Here is a 22,004-nt window from a genome sequence, read left to right as displayed (position 1 = left end):
CCATGGACGCCTCCGTGATCCCCTCGCTCGGCATCGCGAAACCCGAAACGGTGGTGTGACAGATGGCACAGCGCGTCGTCGTAGGCGGTGCACAGTGTCGGCAGAAGATATGCCCGCACTTCAGCAGTTGTACGGGGTTTGTCCAGGTGTCATAGCACACTTGGCACTCCATGTGCTGCGGCACGTGTACGGCGGTGCAGGCGCTCTTGTTCATAGTGAAATGGATAAGCGTGGCTTTCGAGAAAGGGCGCGAAAGGTAAAATGAAGATATGTAAGGCGGAGGTATGCGCTACAAGTCCCGCTTCTGTGGGCAATGGCAATGGAGAGGGAGATAGGTGAGTCAGGAGGGCGGAGTTGTGTGGTGGGTGTAGCTGAATTGTTAGTGTTGGTGTATCTTAGTATCGGTGGCCTCTGCATCCAGGCACGCACACCTACGCATACATCGTCACAGCGAGACACAATGAGAGGAAGTAAGCGCACGCCGCAGGATATCGTACCACAGTAGAAGCGAGTCACGTGCACCACAATGCCTCCGCGTCCGCCACGCATTGGATGACACACGGGCACACACACACATGCACACGCATGCATACATACATGTGTTCGCAGTATGTGCATCCGTGACGGGACCACCCTTCTGCATCGCCTTCTTCCTTTTGTGGGCGTGTTGTGTGTCTTTTGTTTTCAGGATGTCGACTGCCCTTCTCATGTGCTCTTCTTCTCAGTGTTCACACCCTGAGGACAATCCAAAAACAGCACAGAGAGAGAGACGGACAGAGAGAGCGTTAGTGCCGCAGCAACAGCAGAGCTCTCGCTCAGCATCATCATCACTTTCCCACGCACCCTTCCTCGAACTGTTGCACACACACACAAATGTCTGTGTGTCTGTGTGTGCATGTATAGACACAAGGTCACCTGTTTCACCCACGCGTGTCCTCCTCACCTTTTTTCTGTTTCCTTTTCGCTGCCTGCGATGCGCACATAGGCTCTCTTCACACAAACTCCACCAGCTTAACCGAAGCGCGGTCTCCCAGCAGCCCAGCTTGCGAGTGAATGTACGCGCTTGTCCAGAACGTCGTCGCCGTCCACTGCTCTACGCTCTTAGTGGATTGAAATTTTCGAACAACGATGCTATGCGGTGTGGGGAGTACGCCGACCAATGTCATTGACCGCAGTCGATCAACAGCCTCGTCGCTGGCCGCCAGCCCGGCACCCAGCTCACCCATCCCCACCTGAAGTGCAAACGCTCTCGTAGTCTCAGCGGCAGCTGTTCCATTGTTCACGGTCGCCTCAGACGTTGTGTCCACGTAGTACTTGGTGATCCTCCGCAGCGCATCGGTGCTCTCCAGCACCGGAAGCGCCACCGCCACCGCGGCGTCGAGCGTGTTGATGAGAAACGGCAAAGGAAGCCCCACTGCGAGTTCCTTGGTGCGCTGCACCACGTAGGCGTCCTTCGCCTCTCGCACGACTGCGCGGTGGTCCACGAGGGCAGCAATCAGGTACAGGGAGCCATTGGCTTGGTACTGCAGCAAGCTTGCGATGGCCTCGCACAGATTCACCATTTGAGATTGGTGCACGAGGTTGTTCGATGTCCCTGCCGACGGAAACGAACCGCCTAAAGCATCCCCTGTTGTGCTGTTGGCAGGCGAACTTGGGAAAGTGCTGCGCAAACAGCGGTAGGTGACTTGGGCGAAAACGGAAACCAGCTTGATGGACGGCTCTCGTCCGAGAGATGTAATAAACGGCGCCATGTTCGCCAGCACCACGGTGCACGAAGGAAAAAGCGGAACGAGAGTCTGCAGGTCTTTCATCTCCATTACAAGACACAAGGCAAGCACGATAAGGCCATTGTACGTGCGCGTCGGTGACATCTTCGGAAAGCGGAAGGGCAGGGTTGCGCTGCACACTTGGTTACACTGCAGCACGAACCCCCGCACCTCAGAGAGTCGAGTCAGCACGAAGAGCATCAGCTGGAACTGGTACGTGTAGAGCGGGCTGCGACGCACGGCGAGGGCGTAATCGAGAATGGGGATGACGTAGTCCAAGGCGTGGGAGCTTGTGCCGAACTGTGCCAGACACGCTGGCGACAAGTCCAGTATCTTCCAAAAGAGCACCATGAAGTCATCCAAGGAGGCAAACCAGCCCTGCGAGACAGGCAGGTACGTCTGACGGGAGTACACGTTCACACCAAGGATGACCTGCATGCGCTGCACGAGTGCCTTTGCCTCGGTTAGGGTGATGTCCCGGAGCGCCTTGCGCACACTGTGCACGAAGCGCGGCGGCCCGGCTTGCGGGAGCGGCATCGTAGAAGGCCCAATGCTCCCAGAAGGCGAGTGTAATGTGTTCAATACGAGGGCGTCACGGAGAGCGCCGGTGGGGCTCGAGGCAGTTCGTGACGACCTCCCTGAATCGCAGATGGGATGGCTACCACTTGGGTGGCTGAGGGTCCTTGTCCCTGGCCCGTCTGCCAGCGTAGAGCTCACCTGCTCACTGACGCGCATATCACTCGCCTGTGAAATACGCCGATCCAGTGACGGGCCGGCGCCATCTGCCGCAGAGTGCTGCCTCTCAGACGGAAGGACGGGATCCAGCGGAACACCCATGTAGCACAAGGTTGCGTTGAGCAGTCGGGCGCTCGCCACTACCAGGTCTTTTTCCTCGACGCCGAGGTGGCTTGTGTAGGGCAAATATCCATACGGGACAAACTGAAGAATAGTGTTGAGCATTGAGATGGAGAGTGTGGGCGTCAACGGCACCGTCGAGGTGGACAGAAGCGGCTCTAGGAAGATGGTGTCTCGGAAGCCGGCTTCATGATAGACCAGCGAGGACAGCGCCACAAACAGAACTTCGAGGAGTGCTTTCCGCCTTCGAGGTAGCTGTGGGGTCGCCCAGGTAAAACTCGGCGTGCTCGTGTTGATGGCAAGAGCCTGGATAGGATCTTCGGAAGCAAGCCCTGGGCACCACATCAGCCCTGAGTCTACCTCTGGATGAGTGATACTGACGCTGGCTTCCGCTGGCAGCACCGGATACTCCGGCAAGGTCAGACCGCGCACAAAGCAGCACTCGACCAATGACCACACCATGAACGACCCCAGCGGAAGCGGTTCGGTGCACGGCTGTGTCGGGGTGAGATGGGCGTTCTGCTGCGGCAGCAGCGAAAAGGTGTCCTCCGGATTTGCATCGTCACAAGTCTTCCCTTCAACAAAGAAGAGCTGCTGGAAGTGCGCTGTGGCTGCCGTCCGTGAGTGGGTCATGGCCGCTGGCGGTGGCGTGCCATCATCTGCGCCTGTGGGGGCCGCTGGATTATTCCTCTTTGGGCACGCATCCACCGCATCCTCGAGCGGTGTTGTTCCGCTTTCAAGTGCTATTGGAAGGATACAGAGCAGGATGCTCAGCGCGGAGTGGTACTGCGTCATCACCTCCGTCGTGAGAAATACGCTGGGGGAGTTGGTGCTGGTGTTGATCTCGTGCCGCTTCACGGCCACCGCCGAGATGGCACCAATGCAGCAGTACAGCAAGGCTGCGAAGTTGCGCGTGTAGAGGTGCCGCAGCTGACGAACTTTCTCCACTGTAAAGACACGGCTCGTTTCCTCCTCTGTCATGGTCATGTTAAGAAGCTGAGTCAGCGACTCAGGAGGGGCTGCATCTTTGGAGAGAAGCATCCGGACTAGCTTCGCCGTCTCCAACGTTGAGCTCGAGGACCCCATTGCGCCCTAAGCAAGAACGAAAGGTGAGGCAGCGCAGTGGCTACCCACAAGGGAAAACGAGGAAATCGTACAAAAGACGAGGGCCCGAAGCCACCACAAGAAGAAAAGAATGAGCGAAGACCACGCGATAGGAAAACTACACGGGGCAACGAGGCAGCAGCAGCGTCACCAATGAAGATGCAAGTCAACACCTGTGCTCACAAAAGGAAAACAGTGAGACGAGATGAGGAGGGTGAGAAGGAAAAAGAAAACAACGATCCAAGCAGAAGCCCGCGTAAACAAACTATGTGACTTGTGTCCCTGTATAGATCGCCTGGCGTGCGTGCGTGCGTGCGTGTGTTCGCCCGTCTCTTCTCAGCTCACAAAAGTGAGGCGAAACAAGGACAGAGACACAGACCTGTACCTCGATGATGCTCGTATCTACACGAATGTACGCCGGCGTTTGTGTCCAGGGAACAGAAAGGATGGCAACTTGCGATCCTCTCTCCCTCTCTGATCCTGATGTTCTTTGCTACCTCTACCAAGACAACGGAAGCGGATACAAAAAATAAACGGGGGAACAAGGAGGGAAAAGGTTGCACGGGTGGAAGTACTTTGGCGAGGTGCGTACGATGCGCTTGTGTGTGTGTGATGGAGAGAGGGGTAGCCTTCTTTGTCAAGGAATGGACAGGTGTGGATTCTTATTAAAAATCAATCACATTTGTGTGCCTCAGAAAGAAACAGTTGTGTTTCGTTTGTGCGATACCTCCAGGAGCACTTCGAATTTCTGCTTCACAAGAGGGGGAGAGATTCAGATACGCGCCGCATGCAGTGGAGGACAAGGACGAGAATAGAGAAGTGACAAGTGATTTTCTACTTTCAGCGCGTGCCCTCTGCCACAGAGCACGACACGGCGCTGCTTGCAGGCCCCATCGTCTCGCGAAGAGCAGCAGCAGCAGCAGGCACGCATCACGACACGTCCTCCGCCTCACAATCTACCTGCCCCCATCCCACACGCCGCCCCCCTCCCCAACCACCCACCATGCCTGCCCCCGCCCCGCACGCCCCCCCCACCAGGCGCTCCCCCACCAGCAGGCAGTGTGAGACCCAGCTGGGGGACACCACAGAGCCACGCCGAAGCTCTGCCTACCACATGGGTGGCGCAAGCGTGCTCACTGCTGCAGGCCACACCAGCGCAGCGCCATCCAGACCTGACCCCCGACAGCGGTGGCGGTAATTCACCCCGACCTCCCCGCTACGTCGTCGGTGCATGACCCTGTCGCCGCGAGAAGCGGACTGGCATTTGGCGGGGATAGTGGAGGGGGGCTGCTCGGCCTCCCCAGACAGCGTGGGGGCACTGGACTCTGCGACACCACGCACAGAGTCGTCCCACGTCATCAGGGACGAGCGACCACGGGAAGCGAAAAAAGGATGGAGCGGTAGCGAGAGGGAGGGGGGAACCGGGTGGACGCGCCAGAGCATAAAAAGCGACAGTGAATGGTCCACGGCAGTCGCCACGCGAGGTGGGGTGCGAAAGCGCGTCCGAAGAACAACACATGAATGAGAGCAGCATATGTGGGAGGGGGAGGGGACCTCTACATATGAGTGCTACCGCTAATGGTTCTTCACCCCCTTCCCCTTTCCACTCGCTCCTGTCCGTGCTTGTCAGCGGCCATTTCTTTTTTTTTTTGGACGTCGATGATGTGCATAGACGGAAGTGTTCCCACGCTACACAGACGACACAACGCGAGAAAGTCCCATGAACAACAGAGGACAAAAACGTACAGGACTCAACAGTCCAGCGACGAAATAAAAAAAACGTGAAAGGGAAAGACGAACAACGTCTACATCCCGATTATGGTACATGATGAAACACCGCCACGCACGCACGCACGTCCTTACGGGACGCGTCGGGGTGGATGTACGAAGGTATGTCGGTATGTGTGAAAAGTGGGGGGAGGGGAGGGGTGGCGAGAAATGGCAGACTTGTGTGGGTAATAATGCGTCAAAAGACGCAGTCTTTCAGCGAGAAGGTTGATCGCGCGCCCCATTGCGGTTGTTCCTCCCTCGCCTCCAGCTCCTTCCTTCGTGCGTACTTGAGAGCCTCCAGCCGCCGCTTCGCGGCACACGAGCGATACATCTGCTGGATCCTGTTCGCTGCGGCCGCCTGCTTCTTGTCCGCCCTCACTGCACCATCGGTGTGGAAAGGCACAAACCGTCTCGAGGATGCAGTGCTGAGCCCACTTACCTGTGGGCCACCGCAAATCTGTGGAGCAGCTCGATAACCGACGACCCTGCGGCGCGAGCGGTATGCGCGGTAGGCGCGCTGAATTACCACGCAGCTGCGCCCCCAAAGCTGTGTCTTGTAGACGTTTCGGCCGTAGCAGCGCCTCGCATACACGGCTCGCCCATACCGGCATCGCGCTAGCATTCCACGCACGTACCTCTGAATGACGGTGGCGTAGTAGTTGCGTGAGTCGCGCATGTGATGCAGCATGGCGGCGTGCACCTGTCCGCGAAGATGATAGCATCGCAGTCGAGCACAATGCCCGCGATACATTCGCTGAATTTGAAGAGCGGCGCACGAAAACAGAATGAGCTGTGCTTTAATGAGGTCCTCCTTGCGCCTCGACTCGCACAACTCCGCGTAAGCGTGCGCCGCCGCTCTCCGTCGTGCGAGACTCTGCAACAAGACAATCTTCTCGACGTACTCCCTGCGCGCTGCATGGCGCCGCCCCATTTCCTGATAGGCGCACCAGCGACGTATGTACTTCTGCAGAGTCACCGCGGCCGCCACCCTCTCCTCAAAGCGACGCCGATTCACGAACATCTGATCCGCACGGAGGGTTCGCTGCTTGACGATGTGTCGAAAAAAGTGCACGATGATGCGTGCACTCCGATCCTGCCGCCGCCCCTCCAGATACTTTTCCTTGAGCAGTTCCTGCTTTACACGCAGGATGTCTTTCGAAAGGCCAAAGGTGTGCAAAGCGGATTGAATTCGCTCCGTCGCAATCCACTGCTCCTCAAAGGCACGCTCCGTTTTGAGGAGAAGGCTCAAGCGCTGTCCAAGCAGCCCCACAGCCGCGTCTACCCACTCATGGGCCTTCTGCTTCACAGTTGGAGCTGCCGCTGGTGGAGCAAACATTTGAATGACTTGCTGGCGCAGCTTGCCGTTACCGTCGGTAATTTCTTTGCGGGTTTGGAGGGCCGCCGTGCTCCGCGGTGCGGGCGGACGCTGCGCAGCCATCTCCATGAGCAGCGAAGCTATCACTGGGCGTGGTGCCCACACAGAGTGGCGGAGGGCGACAGGGTTCCCCGCTGCATCGAGGAGCCGCAACGTCCACTGCAAAGGCGTCTCGGTGCAGAAGAGAACGGCAAAGATAGACTCGTGGGCGCCAGCCTCGAAGCGGGTTCCGGCGAAGAGGGACTGTGGAAGCGCTTCGCAGCCCTCGTATCCGGGAAGCGACCTTGCCAATACCTCATAGAGGTCTTTCAAGGCGCCAACACGTATCAATGCGGTGGCTAGCCCCTCCTTCTCAAGATAGCCTCGGAGAACGTCTGGGATTGATGGGGCCACGATGGGGGGCGGGCCTTGTTCCAAATTCGAGAAGCGAGGATTTCCAACCCTCTGAGGTCCGCGGCGAGAGGACGTCGTCTTCCCAGTTTTGAGTCGCGAGACCGGGCGGCCTTTCCTCTCGGCGTTCGCTGCGCCCGCCGCCTCTTCTGCCAGGAGCGCCGCCTTAGCCTGCCGCTCCTCTACGTACGCCGCAAGTCGGTTTCTGGTTCGACTCATCAAGTCCGCGAGAGACGAGCCCGTATCGCCATCGGAGGCTAGTGCGATTGCCCGATCGTAGTCTAAGAGAGACGACTCGCACGAGGTGTTCTCTGTGGCGACGCCTAGTGTGTAGTGAGTCAGGGCCAGCAGCAGAGATGTGTCTGGGGCGTATCCAGTCTCACCAACTGATTCGTTGGAGAGTGCATCAGCGCATTCGTCCTCTATGTGCCTTTCCAGGACTGCGAGGGTGCTCCGGGCAGCCTCTTCTCCTTGAGAAAAGTCGCAGTGTATGACCGCGCCGACAGCTGCATTGAGGTCTCGCACAATCCTCCACGTCCACCCGAGACTCGGCACGCCGCCCATCTGCCCCTCCAGCCGTCTGCAAAGGAGGAAAAGCCGCTCCGCTTTCGTGACACCCTCTCCACCAGCACGCAGCTCCACGCATGCCTGATTGCCTATAGTGAGCAAGAGCGCCGCCCACAGCCCGTCAGGAACCGAATCTGTCTTCCCATCGAAAACAAACATCGATCTCAAGTCGGCATTGGCCTCTGGTGCGTCGAGGTCAGGCAGCGCAACGTTGTAGAGCGCACTGAACTCGTCCATGACAAGCTGGAAGTAGTCACGAGCGAGAGCAAGTGGCGCACCAGGACAGACATCCTCCGTTTCCCAGATCTGTAAGGCAAACATATTGCAGTAGAGCGTAAAGTCCAGGAGTGCCGCGGCCCGCGCCGACGCGCCTACCCTCTTCCTTCGCATCCATGTGCTGTACGCCTTGAGCGCGAGCAGTGGTTGCTCCCGAGTCATCGTAAGATTTCGGGCTTGTGAGAAGCTACCGAAGGCGCCATGCACAGTCACAGCCGCCGACCCCGCGCGTGGGTGATCGAGCGGGGCGTCCATGATATGCAACGAGCAGCTTACTCGAGAAGTGATGAAGGCTCCCTGTCGACAGCTGCGAAAAAAAAAGTGAAGGAGAGCAGAGGAAGAGCGTGGAGAAGAGAGAGGCAGATGGGCAACGGTGCTGGTCGTCGAGAGAGACACGAAAGTCCCACGAGGGGCATGTAGCTGGGGCGAGCGAATGTAGTCGTCCCTCGTCCTCCACCCCCCCCCTCCCAGGAGTCGATGAGGCTGAACAGCCATTGCCGGTGGACCTGTGGCTGAGGGGAAAAAAAGAAGAGGACACAAGTATGACATGCATGACGAAGCCGAGCTTTTTCTGTTGGCGGTGGTGGTTTCAGGTGCGCAATTTCGCATCAATGTCCGTCAGGCTCTGTGAGAAGTCACTGCAGGCGATCAGCGCTCACCTGTCGGTGGCACCGCATCAAAAAAAAAGGAGGACAGCCCACTCCCTTTCAACAATGCAAGCAGCACGCATAATACTTCCAGAGACGACCAGAGGAATCGAGTCTACGTGCTCCAAAACTCGTCATCGTCGTCGTCATCGTACAGGAGAAGCCTTTGCCTCTGCGACTTAGATCCCTTCGGACCCCCGCTGTCCGCCTCCGGCTTCTTCGAGTCCACAACAATTCGAGGACGAGGGCCCGACTCGTCGCCGTCAATTTCATCGAGCACCTTCTCCTTGTGCATCGCCACCGCGCACCACTTCATGAAGAGAACCACGTCGGAGAAGTGATCGGTCTGGAGCACCCACACGTTGGCGTTCTCGATGTAGCTGTCCAGGTCGCTGGACGCAGAAAGAGGCGTACGGAAGCACACAATGACCTTCACCGCCTGCATGAAGTAAATGATGTCGCTCACCTGCAGAGGCCCGAAACGCGCGCCGACGACTTGAAAATAAACCTTGCGCGTGCCGAGACGAGAGATTTCGCGGTGTAGCATGCGGGCGGTGTGCCATGAATCTACCTTGATTAAGACACCCACCTGGACACACTGTGCAACGTGCTCCTCGTATTCCTTTTGGGATGTGATCTGCCGCTGCAGCTGCGCACTCTGCCACGTAGCCTTGAGCACCTCTTCATCGTCTTCGCTCATGATTCCCTGCGTCAAGCGCTTCGTTGCGCCGTCCGGGAGTGCAACAGACCCCACCGAGGAAGCTTGGAGAGCGTTTGATTCAGACTCTCGATTCCTCGCCGCGAGGTACGCGCCAATGGACTCATCGCTCGCCGAGGCCCCTGGGGGTAGCGCCTCCGGTCCCCTCTGCTCCTCGGAGGGCTTTTGCGGCGGTCCGTACAGCAGTTGGCATTCAAGCGAGTCGGTGATGCCGAGTTGACCGTAGTCACCCAGATGAGCGAAAGACACGTCCATCCCCCGTGGGCGGAGGTAGTGCAGCTTTGTCGTAAAAATCTCAGCGTACCACTGCAGCCGTTGGCGATACGCTTGAACGCGCACGCGCGAAGCGAGGTCCGTCATGGACAGCACATGGATTCCGGCGCCGGGGCACCCGCTCATGCTGTTCTTGTCGATAAGCGTAACGGCCATCCCGGGGTACGCCTTCTCAACACGATTGCCCCAGTAGTCGACCAATGCGTGTACCTGACCCTCCGCCTGATCGGCGATAAAGTGCATTCCCTCAGTTAGAACGCCCTCCTGGACGATGGCCGTGATTACCAGGGACGACGAGCTGGTCCGATTCTGCCGTGTGGACTGCGTTTTGCCGCTGTTGTATGAGGAGTTGAGCCGCGACCGAGGACTTCGTTGCTCAAACACCTTTGAGCGTTTCTCCTGCTTCAGATCGATGCTCCGCTGGATCTGCTGGCGCTTGCGGTTCAATCGAAAGCCCTCTTCATCGAACAGGTGCTTGGAAGACTCCAACACGACGGCTTGAACGGCGGCGTTGTGTTCGGTGTGCCCAACGGAATTGCTGAGACATGTTGGGGGTGCACAATCTCGACAAAGCTGCAGAACGCGCCACAGGAGGGGAATATGAGCTCCGGTTTCAGCAGAGACACACACACCGTAGCTTTTGCGGAGCAGGTGCACTTGTGGGTGCCGCTTGCTGCCTTTATACTCCGGATCGACCGTCTTCATTGGTGCAAAGTATTCAGCTTGCGGACGCAAATCTGTGAGACTGCTGCCGCGGCTACTGCAACAAGCGGTCGACGCCTTGGTCGCCAACGCCTCAACATCCTTCTCCCTTTGCAACAGGTGCACGTCGAGCCCCATATAGTACAGCTCTCCTAGGATGCGCCGCACTGCCTTCTCGGCAGTGAGCGCGTCGGACAAGAGATCAAGCTTGTTCAAGACTACGATCACCGGCTTGTCAACGTTGAGGGCGACCTTGATCGTCTCGTGAGTTTGACTTCCGATCCCTTCGGCAACCGAGATGACCAACGCGATGACGTCAGCTATCAGCTGCACGTGAAACCGAGTTTCGACAAAAATGTGGTGCCCCGGAGTGTCGATAAAGGTAAAGAGATCGTTGTCGCCGCCTGGCCTTTGTATCGTGAACGCCCGAATGGACTGCGTGATGTGATGAGGCTCTACAGCACCGATGCGCGACCCCTGCAAGGCATCGAGTAAGGCAGTCTTGCCGTGATTTACATGTCCCATGACAGCAAAGACAGGAATGCGACGCTGTCGACGGGTGCTGATGCGCTTCAAGTACTTCTTGCCGGTTGAGACGTAAACGTCGGCTTCATACCATTGGATCCATTTGTTCGGTCCAGGAGGAGACCCACTCTGCCTGGCTGCTTCTTCAGACTTCAATTCCCGGAGAGATTCCTCCCTGACCTTGGGAGGTAGACGGGAGAGGAGGATGTTGGCCCCGAGCTGGTAGGGAACTAAGCAGGTGACAAGTCGATCATCTGTGAGCTTGTACTTCTGCGCCATAGTGGACTCGACCTCCTCCCTTTGCAGCGTAGTGAGTGGCGAGCATAGTTCTCTTGCCTGCTCCTTCGCCTGGTCGAGAAAGGCACGGGAGTGTAGGTGTGGTGAGGCTCTCGTCATCTCCTCGTAAAGCTGAAGTTCCAGTTTTGCTCCTTGGCGGTTTGCCAGCTTGGCAAATGTCTTGGAGTCTAATACTGACGGCAGTAGAAACAGGGCGCCATCTCGGCGCGTGTGCAGAGCAACTCCTGTTGCATGGAAGTAGCAGGTAGCGCGGCGTCGCATTAAATATCTACAGGTTTTGAACACGAAGGGATTTTTTGTTGTTGATGAAAAGCGGAGGAGCAGAGAGATGGTATGCCGGAGATGGCTGGAAGTACTGTGAGGCGGCACGTGGCATTTTGCAGTAGTACTCCAGCGGCGTGGAGTACCAGCCAAGTCTTGCCTGCCTAACTGTGCATTGAGATGTGATAGCACGTTGCGTGAGCAAGCATGCCTCGCAAGCCGTACGCCTGGGCTCTTTCAAGAGAATAATGATACTTTTTCGTTTCCTACAGAGAACCTACAAGTGCACTAAACCGCTCGAAGCAAAAGAAAAAAGTAGTAAGTGTATAAGAGAAGTTTGATGACTGAAACTACTTTTTCTTCCGACAATTCATGTGACACACTCGCGTCCCACCGCCTCACAGAGAGTCGTGGTTTCCGCTCCCGCGATCTGCTCACGCCTTGAAAAAGTAGGCAACGAAAAAAAAGGGGAACAGCACATACGCGCACGTGTGAAAGATGCCAATGTCCACCCAGATCGTATGAAGCATCTTATCACGGGACATCACGTAGCTAGGGTGCGTGTAGAACACCGACTTTGGCGGCCCACGCACAATCTTGTCGGCAAGCGTAGTGCACGGCTTCTCCGACCGCAATGACGCCGCGCGGCGCTGCATCCATGTTCCGGTGTTTGTCGCAGCCACACAGCTCATCTTCGCCCCGCGAAACATAGTGAGTTGCACTGAGAGACTAGGACAAACTACTTCGAGCTAAAGTGGTGAAGTTGAAGGTGATGGATGAGAAATGAGGTGTAGAATGAGAAGAGAGAGAAGTTGATTAAAGATGATGACTGCCCGCGCGGCAACGGTTGTGCACAGCTGATCCTCTTATTCTGATCCCTGCCAGAGGAGCCTGCTTGAGGTAGCTACAACACATCTGATTTTTTGTGTTCAAATTCCCAGTATATCACACGGCAAAGCACTGACAAAAAAAAACGTCACTCCTTACCTAAAATCAAGAGTGAAAAAGGTTTCGCCCTCTTTCGTATGCGTTCCCGTCACAGCGAGGCTACTTTCGTCCAGCAGAGGATGCGTGGCACCCTTGATAATACCAACCGTGTACAGGAGAACATCTCTATGCGATACAGGGCCGACTGGCTCCTCGGCGTAGCCGTCCTTTGAGCCCTCGCCTTCTGAACTTGCTAGCGTCTGGACGCGGTCCGACCCTTTGAGCTGAGGAAACCCCTGGAGCCATCGAAAGTCGTTGTCTGACAAGTGATATATGCTATCGATCGCCTTGATCGAGTCAACCTTTTTGCCGAAGATGGCCTTCCACATTGTGTACCCCACATAGCGGACAATGTCGGTAGAGGTTCTACCAAAGACCGGTTCTCGATATAGAAGCCGCTCCATCAGACGCAGTCCGATAATAATCCCCTGCCGTTCAAGGAGATGGTCTTTCTCGTACTCGGCTGCGATTCTGTCATCGGAATCGGTAGAATCTCTCAGCCTCCTTGAGCATATATGAGTAATAGCCTCCAATGTGAGCGCAGAAGATGCCGCCTCGCTCACATGTGCCGATCGCGTTTTGGAAGCCATCAAAAAGGCACTCTCCGATACACCTTAGGAACGCAGTAATGAAACCGACAACAAGACACGAACATCGGCGAATGAGATAAAAAAGTTTAATCCGTAATACAAGCGGCGGCAAATCGCATCGTTCGCCAGCAAGTGCAGGCGCATGCAAAAGCACCAGATTTCGAAGCCCATCCAAACGCACTATGGCGTACGAAATGACAAAGGCCCCTCTCTAAAGAAAAGCATCAGTTTTTTTTTTGGTCGTTGTTTGATAGCATTTCCCTCCAGCAAGCTCAAGTCATGAAACTACTTTACATCGATGCGTAGCTGAGCTCCGCCATCACATAGGGGCAGTCCTTACGGACTACCCCCATGTCGCCAGAATATTCAGCCAAATCACTTTGCAAAGCTGCCAAGACATCATGTCCCTCGACGACGCGTCCAAAGCAAACGTGCTTCTTGTTTAAGTGATCGATCTCCATAGAATCTCTGGTGAGACAGATGAAAAACTGTGATCCGTCAAAAGAGGTCGAGCTGCGACACAGCGATACTGCACCGTAGCAGTGCGGCACGCGACCTATCTCTCCCTCCAGCTCAGCTGCGGGAATAGGTTTGGCAGCCGGAACAACTTCGCCAGTCTGAATTCCTTCTTTGGTCAGGCGCGAAAAACGGCAGTTTTTGTAAACACCCTGCTTTCCGCGAGTCTTGTCGGTTGTGTTTGACGCAGAAATGTTTTGAGCAACTAGCTCGCACGCCTTGGGAGAGCGGCCACTGTCCAACTCAATCACCAACATCCCATACACGTCAGTGCCCTTATCGATGCGCAATAAACAGTTCTGGAGGTCGACATCAACACTCTCAGCACTGTGGAACTTCGCCTTTGCTATTCCCTTTCTCGGAGGCATTGTGACTTGAGGTTCGGGACACACGACAAGTCGTCTTCCTTCTGATTCTGGGAAAGCAGAGTATCGCTGATCGATCACGAAAACAGAAAGAAAGAGAGATGTCGATAGAGGCCGAGAAGACTCCAATGCAATCATAACATATTATAGCTGCCTGCATGGAACTTAGCTGCAATCTTTGCACTCTTTCTCTACCAAGTAAAATTTGCATCGGCTTCCAACTCCAGCACATGCATCGGTGTTTGCCTGTTTGCAAAAACCGCGCGGGTTCATTTTATCGTAACACTGGTACTCTTCACGACTCGATGGAGAGCCCGAACAGGTGTCTCACTTTCACTTTGTCTCCGTACATCAAAAGCATGACAGCGCAAAAGCGCTGTTTTTACATCAGTGCTTTAGCGGGTCTGCCGCGGGGTGATTGATTTCCTCATCGCGGGCCAGATGCGCAGGTTTGCAAAAATTGTCCACAAACTCGCCCAGCGTGAAAAAGCTGTCGCTATTAATATATGCTTCAAGCATGTCGACTTTGGGGAACAGCTTTGGGTGGTTCACCTTGGCGTTCTCAGAAAACACGCTCTTCAGCCTTCCCGTCTGGCTGTTACCCTGATAAGCAAGTTCTAGAATGGACGATAAGTCATGTGTAACTCCTTGCGCGACTTCTTCAGTGCTCTTCTCGGCTGAGCTGGCCACCAAAGATGAGGGTGGGACTTTGTCTATCAGGGTGATTCCGACGCAAATAGTGTTGGGGACATCGTCGTCGAGAAACAGAATGCGCACGCTGTTTGTGTCGACGAGTGGCACTGACTTCATCTCCTCTGCAAAGCGGAAAACGTAGGCTTCTGGACCTTCCACAATTTGGAGAAAATACTCTCCGTAGTCCATGATCAACGACCCAAGCTGGCTGCTCTGAGAGGCAGTGCAGAAAGGATTCGCTTTGTCGCACTGTAGCTTTACTTCCGCAACCAGCTTCTCCCACGCGTCATCAAACGAGGAGCGCTTCTTCCTCCCACACAGAAGGACCCTAAGCCGGAAAGGGAAGGCAGCGTTGTATTGGTTCACATCGATCTTTGCCAACGTCACGTCGAGAACGGACGGTCGCTCGACGATCTTTTCCACCACGCTGACTTGCGCGTCTGACTTGCGCGGAGGCATCACTCTTCTGCTGTACCTAAATACCTGTTAATGATTGAGAATGAAGTGGAAAAAAGTCAGTTGAGAAAACGGGTTGTGTATACAAGTATACTGGGTACTTGAACCAGGGATGGACCGAACCACTGCTCAGGATCCGTCTTTCGGCTGTGCAGCAAGCATTACGAAGAGGAATCGTCATCCCTTGTACCCACAGGTTCTGTACGATAAGGTAACTGCTTGAATGATAGTAATTGAGGATGGCATTTCTCCCGTTGTGCTCCCCTCTCCACAATTTCAAACACCTTACGTGGACCTGGGCGACTACCAATCACAGCCTCGAAAGCACTGACATTAACCAGGAGAAACGGAATCAACTGGGTTAACTGAAGAGCCTCCTCATCTCACACCTACCCAGCGCACGACAAACATGGCTTACACGTGCTCTTCAAAGGAAAAAAAACTAAGCGGCAAGCTCTATGAAAGCGATGCTGCAGCCTCTGGCTCACAGGAAAATGTTAGAGTCCACAACAAGTTTTCGAACACCCACCTAGCACAATACATATTCTAACCTACCAGCTTCTCTTTTCAGGAGTAATCACTGCGAGTGTCACTGCAGCGAGGCGCCATCCCTGACCTTTTGAGAGGCCCGTGAGCGAGCTCTTCTGGTTGTGCGCGCCCGCGAAGACACGCTACCCGAGGGTCCTACCCTAGTTACCGAAACACCTTCCTGTGCGCGTAAGCTTCTCTCCGATACCTCACGAGCTCCTTTCACCGGCAACCGCCCCTCACCTTGCTGATCGGAGCGCGAAGCCGAGGCAACGCATAATCTGGAAGCGATGGAAAGATAAGCACTGTGGACGGTTTGTACCGACGGTGGGGACGGGCGGGGTACCTCCTCGTGCGGAGGCGGAGATGCGTTGGACATGTCAGACACTTCACAGAGATATTGGAAGAGGGAGGCGTTAATGCGGCTTTGCAGGTTTGACGTCGGAGATTCCGTGGCGACGGCGCAAATGCCCCGTTGTCCCCTACCTGAAAGCAACTCCTGTTTTGGAGAAAAAGCCAACGAACACCCCACGCTGCGATAGGTCAGCAAATCTAGTACTCCTTTAGCATCCCCTCAAACACCTACATCTTCCCAAGGTAAAATATTACCCCCGTTCCTCACCACATGATGCCCCCACCACCACACCTCAAGATCGCCCCCCCCCCAAAAAAAAAAAACCCAATGGGACATTTGTTCCCCCGCGCACTCCGCCACAAACAAGACCCAGCCGCCGCCCGACACGGCCCCGGTTGCAGGCCCCATTTCCCCGCGAAAAAAAGCAGTGGCGCGCATCACGGCAACACGACCGCCCCGTCATCCCAGCACACACCCCGCCATACACACCCCCGCCGCCCAGCGCCATCCAGGACCTGACTCCCAACAGCGGTGGCGGCAATTCACCCCGACCCCCGCCCACACTTCGCCGGTTCGACAAAGCGTCGCCGCAAGCAACAGCCTTGTATTTGGCAGGAATAAACTGGGGCCGCGTTTCGCCAGAACAGAACAAGCACCTGACACTTTAAACGCCACCAAACCGCGTTTGGGAATGCGAGGCCGAGCACAAGAGGGAAATTCACCTACAAAATTCACAAATCTTAAGCTATATTTCGCCCCCATTTTACTCACCATAGAAACCTGGGCCTTTGGGACTTTCACACCAAAGAAATGGCTCCCAAACACGTTTCCGAGTTGAGCAATGCCCGAAACAGTGTCTGCAAATATGCGCGGAACAAACAAGGAGCACAAGAAGCCTCCGACGCGCGAATTCCTGTTTTCATGACAGCCCAGCGCGCAAATTTTTGGGAATCTTCTTATACGGGTTCGATAAACCGCGCTCGCTCTGTGAAAATGGCGCCGCCAATACCTGCAAAAATGCGGGTAACAACCCACCGGCGCCCCAAGCCCCCCGACCAAAATTAACGAAGACGGGGTGTTCAAAGACTCGTTTCGATGTCGTCTTCCGTGCGCCAACCATTTTCCCGATGAGAACACCGAAACAAACAGCTTTACAAACCAAGCAAAGCTGTCTTTTCCGTCATTTCTGAAAGGGGATTCAAAAACCACAGCAAAATGACAGTATGCCCGCCCGATGGCTTTGTTAAAGTTTATGCTCGGCCCACCGGCAAACAGTTTACACCCGAACCCCACAATCATTTGTTTACGCGCGCGTAGAACAAACAACAAAATGTGGAGGAAAGCGCCGTCACGAAAGCGGTTGGGTTGTGGGGAATTGGAAAACCAGGGCCTTTTTTTCGCATTATGTTTCCTTTTTCGAAAATCTTAGAGGGCTGTTTTTCCGCGGGCGTCACGGCGTTCACACTTGAAACCACTTCCTTTTTTTGCTGGACCATGCCACCAGCAGAAAAAGAGAAGCGAAAAAACGCTGTATCGTGACCGTGGGGTGACGCCATTTTTCGCCCGCGAAGCCAAACAGAAAGGGGGCCACAGAGGCCCCGCCCGCCACCAAGGGAGGTTTAAAAAGCTTTTTTTGATCGCGCAAGCTGAAATTGTGTTCATCGAGACGATGCGCTCGTGGAAAGAAGCCTCGCCAACTGCCCGTATGGCCGCGGGACGCGTTTTTCTCCCCCAGGGGGGCCTGGCTTGTGTTCGCTTTAGCCGGCGCCGGGCCCTCTGTTTTTTTACGGGGCGCTCCAAGGCGACGCTTTCGGGGAAATCCAGACCCCGTTTGGCAACCAGCGCGTGATAAAGATGCTGGGGCTGTGTTTAAGTATTGGGGAGTGAAGCCAGAGCCTATTTTGGGCCATGAACCCGGCGGGGGGGGGCTTTTTTCTAGGATTTTTTATTGTTGCTGCGCGCTCCTGCGATTGGGGGGGGGGGGGTTCCACGCCCCTACGCCTTTTTGGTGCAAGTTGTATGGCGCGGGTCTGTGTTAAACGCCTGGTCCGGCTTTTCATTTAAGGCAAACAGTGGGTTCTTCCGATCCATATTGTCCTTTTGAAACTGGGGGAAGGGGTTGCGTTTTTCGTGTTGAAAGGTGTTTTCTTTCAGCGCCGCTTCTGGGGACGCTTCCCTCCGCTCGTCCTTGGGTGTGGCGAGGTATGGCGAGGGTAAGGCGCACATGGCGCTGTTTTTCATCCGTCTCTTTTTCGCTTTTGGGTTGGTGTTAATGACTTTTTTAGGAAATGCCAAACGGATCTGGGGGCTGGGCGTTTTTGGGCGGAAGGATGCTCGGGGTGATCTCCCTCAGTGTGCTTTTTTGCTTGCCAAGCGCGCTCCTGCCTCGCTTCTCTTTTGTTGGTGGGCTTTGGCGCACGTGGCTTCGTGACGGAAAATACGCCTACTCATAAATAGCGTCTTTTGTCTTAGCGAATGACTTTTTGTGGGTCCGGATGGTGGGCGCCCCACCTTTTTTTTGGTGGGTGGTTTGATTCCGCATTTTCTGGCACGTTGCTATGTCGGCGTGTTCTGTTTTCCGTTTTTTTTTGTTGGGGGGGGGTTGTGGCGCCACCAGCGGGGGCTGCCAGGCGGGTTTCCTTTTCTGTGGCCGGTGCCGTGGGCCCCGCTAGCCTGGATTGTGGCGCCGCCGCTTGAAAAGAAATGCCTTCTGGGGGGGTCCCGGGGGTTTTTCCTCTTGTTTCGCAAAGTAACAAACGACCCCTGGCACTGCCAAAGGGTCTACCACGGGTTTTTTTTTGGGTGGTGGGGGCCGCGCTTTGTCGGTGTGCTTGGGCTGCTTCTCCTTTTGGGGGTTGTTCGCCAGGGGCGAGGGCGGGTTGGGGTGGGGTGTTGCTCTTGGTGGGTGGCGCCGCGCCGAGTGGGCCCTCGGCGGGGGCCCGCCTGCGCCGTCGGCGCGGTGGGGCAGCCGGGGAGCGCGGGGGGTTGGCCCCCTTTGGAGGGGCGCCAGGGGGTGGGCGGGCCTGGCCCCCGCGGGTGGCGGCGGCGCGAGGGGGGCGGGGGGTGGGAAGGTGGCCGGGGCTGGGGGGAAGGGTTGGGGCGGTTGGCAGGGGGCGCCTTGGGGTGGCGGGGGAGCGCGTGCCGGGGGCGGTTTTCTGGCTGGTGTTGACGTGTTCGCCTTTGTTTTGCCGTTGGGAATCTGTTTATCTGTGGACAACTCTCTTGGAGGCTCGGGTTCGTTTGCCTCACCTGCTGCTGCTGCTGCTGCTGTAGCGCTTACACGTCGAGTCGCTGCGGGGCCTCGGCGTCGTCGAGCAGAGCAAGCAGAATTGCAGGGTCGACATACCACGGAATGAAAAGACGACCACCGTCTCGGACGTCGCACCGCGAGGGCGAGACAATGATGGCGAGGCCAATGTCATCCGGCGTGGCGGTGCCCTTGTGTGGTGCACCGGCCTTGCGCTCCAGCACGGCGCGCACCGCGGTGGACTGCGCGAACGCCTTAACAAACGAGAGATAGTTAGCTAGCGGCAAGACGGGGTCGCGGCTGACGTAGCCAACGCCAGCCTTGGCCAGGATTTCCTCTGTTTCGCGGTTGAGCGACGACTGCTCCACCACCTCTTCCAGCCACTCGGTGAAGTGCGCGGGGTCGTCGAGTTGCGTTGCCGTGATGACGACGTTGTCGCAGCCGTCAGGGCCGCCGCTCACCCACCCCGCCCGCACGTTGCCGTCCGCGTCGAGAAAGCTTGGCCGGTGCGCCGGTGCGTCTGGGTCGTAAGGAAAGCACTCGTAGAACACGTTGAGGGGGTTCATTGCGGGCGCGTGCTGGGCAACGTACTCGCGGTGCACGTAGAGGTGCTTCCACAGCTCGTGCTCGCGGTGGGTGTCCATGTTGCAGATGCGTGGAAAGCAGTTAGCAGGGCCACGGTAGCGGAAGGGTGACGTGTCGGCGTCGTCGTCGGAGGCTATGCGAGTGAACTCCTCCTTCACAATGCTCTCGCGCAGTGGCAGCAGCTCAAAGAGCGCGCGCTTCGACTGATTGGTGGACTGCACAACCCTCTTCAGTGCGCCGCGCAGACGCAGTAGGAACGCATGTAGATCTCTCGTCAGCGTCACGGACACGGAGAAGAAGAGCGTCTCAGCGGTAGAGCACGTCAGGTGACGCCCCACGAGAAAGGGCGGTGTGTCTTTGCCGCCCTCTTTCTCCTTCCCAGCGCTGTGTGTTTGAGACGTGTCCACCAACGGCATCGGCGCCGGTGTGGCGTCTGCCAGCTCGCCGTCATCTTTCACCAGGTCGTCCGTCGCGACGGCTTTCCAGGTGAGGACGATGTTGCCACGAATGGTTGGACACGCCAGTTCCGCTAGCTGCTGGCACTGTGCGACTAATGTCGGCGTCTCCAGAGACTGCGCCGCTATATCGTCCTGCACGCTGGCTGGTGTGTCGAAACTGTCCTGGAGGCGCATCGCCTCCACCACCGCCTCGGTAACGGCGCCGCTGTCGACGGCAGCGTCGAAGTGACAACACAGATCGCCGGCAAGCTTCTGGAGTGTGCGCAACACCATCGCCGCAGCGGCGCTGCTCTCGCTCAGGTGCGGCTCCACGGTGAGGTGCGCCTCGGAGCGACCGCTGCTTTCCTCGTCCTGCAGCCCCAGCATAGCCGACATCAGTCGGTTCACGTCCACGATCGCCAGCTCCAGCTTCAGTCGGTCAAAGCTGGCCGCTTCCCACTTGCCGAGTTTTGCTGTGATATCAGCAATGCTGTCCGCAGGATAGATGATACACTTCAGCTCGTCTGAGACGCGAACGTCGGCAGGGCGAGGCGCACCGCAGGTGCTGCTCCTGCTGGCGCCGCTCGCCACCGTATCTTCGCCGAGGCACTGCCGTCGCTCATTTGAAGCCCCTTCCGGCAGGTCAAAGATGAGTGCACCCATCAACACCAGCGGCTTCATGGCCATGTCTTCAATGCGCTGCCCGCGCGGCCGAGATCCGGTGCCGATGCCTTGCGCCACCGCCAAGTACCCGTTGTCTACGTACTTACGGCGCTGCTTCACAACACGGCGCACAATGATGGGCAGATTCTGTGCGAATCGCATGACGCACGCCGACATCGACTCCACATAGCGTGTGTGAAAGAAAGTGACGGCCTCGAAGAGGGCCGCGGAGTGGCTGCCGCACAACACCGCGGGAAGTTCAGCGCAGAAAGTGTGCACACGGCGCATCGCAACAGCCTCCCGCTGACAAACAGATGACACGTCCTCCAGCGTCGGCGTGAAGAAAGCGCCAGCGGCGTGGCTCTCCGGCTTTCCGTACGGTGGGGAGGACGACGAGGACGTGGATGGCGCCTCGCTCGACTGCTGATGTCTGTGGTAGGCGATCATCGCCTGCCGCAGCGACTCCAGCGCTTCCTGCGGGTCGTAAAGATCGACGGCACCGCTGGTGGTGCTGCGGCGCCCCGCCGCGGACCCGCCGCCCCGCTGTGCCTCCAGCGCCTTGAGTGCCACGCGAAAGGCGTCTGAGAGGTTGCGAAAGTTTTCGGTAGCATTGGGGTTGCTCGGATGCAGGTCGGGGTGGCACTGCAGTGTTTGCCGGATGTACGCCTTCTTGATGGATGCCGGCGTAAGGTCAGCTGTGGGGGACAGGGACAGCACGCGCAGCGCCTGGCGAGGTGTCATGGCGCGCCATGGGTGGTTTCGTCGCAGCATGGAAGCGCGCAGAGACGGGGTGGGGTGCAGATTTCTTTTTCGTTGGGTTTTGTTCGTGCGAACCGCCTTCTCCTTCAACTGAGAACACGCACACACAATCCGCGCGTCCGGTACACCGCGAGGCACGACTGCCCCACCTCTGTTTCTGTATCTCTGTCGTTCTCTACCTCTTCCCCACGTTGCCCTCCCCCTCGCCAAACACACCACCACGGGGATAACGCGCGCACGCAGCAGTGAGCTGTGTGTGTGTGGGTGGGGTGGGTGGGGGTGGAGAGGGACCGAGGA

At 56.7% G+C, this 22,004-nt stretch overlaps 8 protein-coding genes across 8 annotated transcripts; all 8 read right to left on the bottom strand.

Annotated features, from left to right (window-relative positions):
- Positions 1–992: 992 nt before the first annotated feature.
- LMXM_24_1360 (conserved hypothetical protein) lies at positions 993–3,707 on the bottom strand (the record flags this gene model as incomplete). Its single annotated transcript, XM_003875902.1, has 1 exon — positions 993–3,707. One exon carries the CDS (start codon positions 3,705–3,707, stop codon positions 993–995), a length of 2,715 nt encoding a protein of 904 aa, XP_003875951.1.
- Positions 3,708–5,691: 1,984 nt separating this feature from the next.
- LMXM_24_1350 (conserved hypothetical protein) lies at positions 5,692–8,358 on the bottom strand (the record flags this gene model as incomplete). Its single annotated transcript, XM_003875901.1, has 1 exon — positions 5,692–8,358. One exon carries the CDS (start codon positions 8,356–8,358, stop codon positions 5,692–5,694), a length of 2,667 nt encoding a protein of 888 aa, XP_003875950.1.
- A 507-nt stretch (positions 8,359–8,865) lies between these two features.
- LMXM_24_1340 (putative translation initiation factor IF-2) lies at positions 8,866–11,526 on the bottom strand (the record flags this gene model as incomplete). The annotated part of the gene is made up of 1 exon (XM_003875900.1): positions 8,866–11,526. The coding sequence occupies one exon, from the start codon at positions 11,524–11,526 to the stop codon at positions 8,866–8,868; it is 2,661 nt and encodes an 886-aa protein (XP_003875949.1).
- A 434-nt stretch (positions 11,527–11,960) lies between these two features.
- LMXM_24_1330 (conserved hypothetical protein) lies at positions 11,961–12,218 on the bottom strand (the record flags this gene model as incomplete). The annotated part of the gene is made up of 1 exon (XM_003875899.1): positions 11,961–12,218. The coding sequence occupies one exon, from the start codon at positions 12,216–12,218 to the stop codon at positions 11,961–11,963; it is 258 nt and encodes an 85-aa protein (XP_003875948.1).
- A 291-nt stretch (positions 12,219–12,509) lies between these two features.
- Positions 12,510–12,842, bottom strand: LMXM_24_1320 (conserved hypothetical protein; the record flags this gene model as incomplete). Its single annotated transcript, XM_003875898.1, has 1 exon — positions 12,510–12,842. One exon carries the CDS (start codon positions 12,840–12,842, stop codon positions 12,510–12,512), a length of 333 nt encoding a protein of 110 aa, XP_003875947.1.
- A 551-nt stretch (positions 12,843–13,393) lies between these two features.
- Positions 13,394–14,122, bottom strand: LMXM_24_1315 (peptidyl-prolyl cis-trans isomerase-like protein; the record flags this gene model as incomplete). The annotated part of the gene is made up of 1 exon (XM_003875897.1): positions 13,394–14,122. The coding sequence occupies one exon, from the start codon at positions 14,120–14,122 to the stop codon at positions 13,394–13,396; it is 729 nt and encodes a 242-aa protein (XP_003875946.1).
- Positions 14,123–14,371: 249 nt separating this feature from the next.
- LMXM_24_1310 (conserved hypothetical protein) lies at positions 14,372–15,136 on the bottom strand (the record flags this gene model as incomplete). The annotated part of the gene is made up of 1 exon (XM_003875896.1): positions 14,372–15,136. One exon carries the CDS (start codon positions 15,134–15,136, stop codon positions 14,372–14,374), a length of 765 nt encoding a protein of 254 aa, XP_003875945.1.
- Positions 15,137–19,292: 4,156 nt separating this feature from the next.
- Positions 19,293–21,719, bottom strand: LMXM_24_1300 (putative DNAJ-domain protein; the record flags this gene model as incomplete). The annotated part of the gene is made up of 1 exon (XM_003875895.1): positions 19,293–21,719. The coding sequence occupies one exon, from the start codon at positions 21,717–21,719 to the stop codon at positions 19,293–19,295; it is 2,427 nt and encodes an 808-aa protein (XP_003875944.1).
- Between the last annotated feature and the right edge of the window lie 285 nt (positions 21,720–22,004).

This window comes from Leishmania mexicana, chromosome 24, assembly GCF_000234665.1.
Source record: "Leishmania mexicana MHOM/GT/2001/U1103 complete genome, chromosome 24".
In the NCBI taxonomy this organism is placed as follows: domain Eukaryota; phylum Euglenozoa; class Kinetoplastea; order Trypanosomatida; family Trypanosomatidae; genus Leishmania; species Leishmania mexicana.
Note: the sequence above shows the minus strand (reverse complement) of the source record. Positions and strands in the feature narration are given on the sequence as shown.